Raw genomic sequence first — 3,722 nt, 5'->3', positions numbered from 1 at the left:
TATATAAAAGTAAAATTCATAACAACTTCTCCTCAGTACAAATCTGAGACATTTAATAGATGATAATAAATGAAAAATTAAATACTTCTATTAGATTTAGATATAATTTATATGAAGAATGAAATCACTACATGGCACTGCAGCATTGCCATCCTAGTAGCTATCCACCGCTTTGTGAGTTTTGGGTGACAGGGGCAGAAATCCCAACCAATTGTCAACGCCTTGCAGCTCTAACCACTTACTCCATATGCGACCACTTGCTCGCTTTTCATGAATCTTCGATGTGAATTGGAAAGATTTGTGGGTGGACAGTGCCAGATAGGTGAAATTCTTCACATCTGAACACTGTGGATGTGAAGGCGGGTCAATGATCTTAGCGCTGCTGGGAGCGGCAGCCATGGCTGTCATTGTGATAAAAAAATTCCAGTTTCATCGATGCCTATTATAGTCATGTCAGCCGAGTCAAAATCCTTTTACTTTGAAACTTTCAAACTGAAACGCTCGAGCTCTTCCAGACGAAACCTGTCACTCTTCAACATTGACAAATTCTGTCTTTATGCAAATCCATTCATTATTGTATTCACAACTTGTACCAACTTCAGGCTCCGAAATATGCTGTTTGTCACTAAACATTGTTCTTTACGCAATGCATGCCAACTTTCGCTACTCTCTTTCCGTAGCACAGTCCCTCAGTGACGTCGATGATATTTGCAACAATCTTCGTCGTCTCCATCGTGGGGTTCCCTGTGAGGCTGCACCCATCTTCCAGATAAATCCTTTACCAGACCCTTGTGCATCTCTTGCCACCAAAAACCCGGGATACCCATTTCCTCGATCAAGAAATCGGCAGCCTTGTTCACTAGCGCTGGGTCCCTCTGCGTCATTGAAGAAAACGGCTTGTCTGGGCCGTGATACCCATCTAAGAGATGCAAGTGGGCTTCCAAGTTGTGATGCCAGGACGGATTCATCGTGTGCTGGAGCAATGGAGAGTGCGTGCTGCAAACCTGGAGCTGCTGGCCGACATGAGAATAGGTCCATGGGAGCTTGTCGATCACCGCCCGGATGAATGCGAAGCTCTTCTCGTTGAAGAAGATCCCCGGAGTTTTGGGGACCAAGTCCTTCTCGTTGACAACGCGAAGGACTTTGATACCGAGCGAGTCGCATCGATCACGGAACGCATCGTTCCCGACCCGGGGGGCGGCAAAGGAGAAGACGGTGACGGGGATGTTGTTGGTCGGATCGTCGTCGATGTTGTGAGGCCGGGGGAGGCTCTCGAAGATGGGATCCATAGTTCCGGTCGGAGCTCCATGCTGCTCGCAGTAGCTCCCGGACACGACGCTCGTGAGGGGCTCGTCCATGCCTGACTCAGCGATATCGTAGGCGCTGAGGAGCGCCAGGGCTCCGCCGAGGCTGTGCCCAGTCACCGTGATGCTTAGCTGCTCGCCCTTGTAGAGACCAACAAGGCGATGGATCTCCCACAGCAGCTGCTCGCGGGCACTCCGGTTCTTCTTCTTCTTGGCACTCTTCTTCTTGGACGTGTACAAGTGGAGGAAGCCATTCTCCACCTTGACACCGTCGAGGAACGAGCACTTGTTCTTGTCCCAGTGTCGCTGATCCAGCCCCGCGGGTGTGAGAAAGTCCTTGAAGTTCTCAGACCACTCGATCGAGGTGACGGTCCCCCGCCAGGCAACGACGATGTCTCGCCTCCCTAGCCTTGCGATCTCTTTCTCGCAGGTAGCCACTGCGACGTAGCCGATCCAGTTGGAGTCCCGGTTGGGAGAGTCCGAGGCCTCGGAGTTTTTGAAGAAGAATGGAATCTCCGGGTCCGCGGTGGCGTAGAGAAACTTGGTCACTTCGTAGCCTCGGCCCGGTAGATCCACTCGGTCAAAGAGCTCTTTCTTGCTATACTTAGAGCTTCCGCAGTACTTGGAGCCAGTGTTCATGTCGAAGGCGTCATAGCAAGCTTGAGCAAACTCGCCGTAGCGGATGATCTCGGCTCGCAGGCATGGATCGATAGGATGCTCCAGCAGGCCCTCCCAGTCGTTAGCCCCTTGAATTTCTCTCCATCTCTGGCTCAACTTCTTTTCCTCGGCTGGGGGATGAAGCTCCTCCGCTGCCGGAGGAGTTTTGATGGGCGAGACTTTGTATGCCTGCTCTAGCTCCTTGACCAGAACTTTCTCCACGGAGACATCTACTTTCTTTGTTTTGCTGCCAATTACAAGCGAAACATCTTCATTGTTCTTGTTTGGAGCAAATCTCACAGCACTTGCAACAACCATGGATGGCCTTGCAGGCTTGAAGCTGCTCATAGGGAAGCACGAAGAGTAATTTCTAAGCTGAGTGGAAGCCATGAGATTCACTTCAAAAGCATGCAAACAAAGAGAGACAAACTAGGAGCTTCTTCTACTTCGATGGTTCCTCACAGGAGCTGTGAGCCCTCTTTTAAAGTAGCGTGTCCAGACAAAATGTGGCGCTCCACATTGAAAACGTTTGAAATTCAATAGTGCTTAGTCGTACATATATTTAAAATGAAGGTTTAAACATAATCACTTATAAGAATTATTTAAACATAAAATATTGCTCTTTTTGCATGATTATGAGATGACTAAATAGTGTATTTTAGGTGCCCTATACACCATTTAATGTTTTTTTATGATTGTCCAATACACCATTAGGTGACTAAATGGTGTCTAAGGCACCTAAAATACACTGTTTGGTCATTAAATGAATATATCCAATATACACTAAGGCACTTTAAAAACACTTTAAAAACACTATTAAGTATTGAATGGTTTTTAAGGCACCTTCTTTAAAAACACTTTAAAAACACAATTTCAAATAGTGTTTAGGGCACTTTTCAAACATAAAGCACTTTAAATAGTACCATTTTGAATTCAATCAAAATTAGGGTTTGGCCAGTAATAGCTTTTTTTGTTAGTTCACGATTTTTTTATTCCTGATAATTTGATACACATTTGATGTAATGAATATTTTAAGACCAAATACATAAACCCTTAAGTTCTAAGAACTCGCAGTCCTCTTGCGCACTTGCGGCATTGCCAGGGATCTTGAGCAGGCCAGGTGGCTCCATGTGAGGATTCTGTCGAGCAGCAGCCATCACAGCGATAGATTTCTCTGGAATTTGGCAGTGCAAATGTATGGGATCTCCAGAGCGCAAAGTAGTCCATTGCGCAGCCCAATGCCTTCTCCTGGAACATCATGATCTCCGCTTGTGCTCAGAATGGCCGTGCTGAGGACGTGATGCTCATGTTCCAGAAGAATCCTCACAAAAACCAAGTTTCCTGGAATGCATTGATCAGGGTGTTTGCCGAGAACAGCAATCTCCACGCTGCAAGAGAGATTTTTGAGAGGATACCTCAGCTCAGGAGCGTTCTCTCTTGGAACATCATGATCTCCGCCTACGCACGGTGCGAACAATTCTTCCAAGCGAAGGATTTGTTTGATAGAATGGGCATCCGAGACACTGTCTCCTGGAACATCATGATCCAAGCTTACAGTAACTTTGGAGATCTTTCCGGGGCAGAGCAATTGTTTCGATCAATGCCAGATCGCGACACTGGATCCTGGAATTCCATACTTACAGCATATTCAATTTCTGGGCATTTGGAAAATGCCAAGCGAACGTTTGATAGAACACCTGAGAGGGATTTAATTACCTGGAACACAATGATAGCGTGGAGAACGCTATTACCGTGTTTCAA

General features: G+C 46.7%; 1 protein-coding gene across 1 annotated transcript; it reads right to left on the bottom strand.

Annotated features, from left to right (window-relative positions):
- Nucleotides 1-598: 598 nt before the first annotated feature.
- LOC112348549 (phospholipase A1-Igamma1, chloroplastic-like) lies at nt 599-2,396 on the bottom strand. The gene has a single exon (XM_024681309.1). It carries the CDS (start codon nt 2,349-2,351, stop codon nt 690-692), a length of 1,662 nt encoding a protein of 553 aa, XP_024537077.1. The 5' UTR covers nt 2,352-2,396; the 3' UTR covers nt 599-689.
- Nucleotides 2,397-3,722: the final 1,326 nt, after the last annotated feature.

Source organism: Selaginella moellendorffii, unplaced genomic scaffold, assembly GCF_000143415.4.
Source record: "Selaginella moellendorffii unplaced genomic scaffold, v1.0 SELMOscaffold_30, whole genome shotgun sequence".
In the NCBI taxonomy this organism is placed as follows: domain Eukaryota; kingdom Viridiplantae; phylum Streptophyta; class Lycopodiopsida; order Selaginellales; family Selaginellaceae; genus Selaginella; species Selaginella moellendorffii.
Note: the sequence above shows the minus strand (reverse complement) of the source record. Positions and strands in the feature narration are given on the sequence as shown.

Coding starts and splice junctions, on each gene's coding strand:
- LOC112348549 (XM_024681309.1), bottom strand. CDS start 2,351: ATGGCTTCCACTCAGCTTAGAAATTACTCTTCGTGCTTCCCTATGAGC.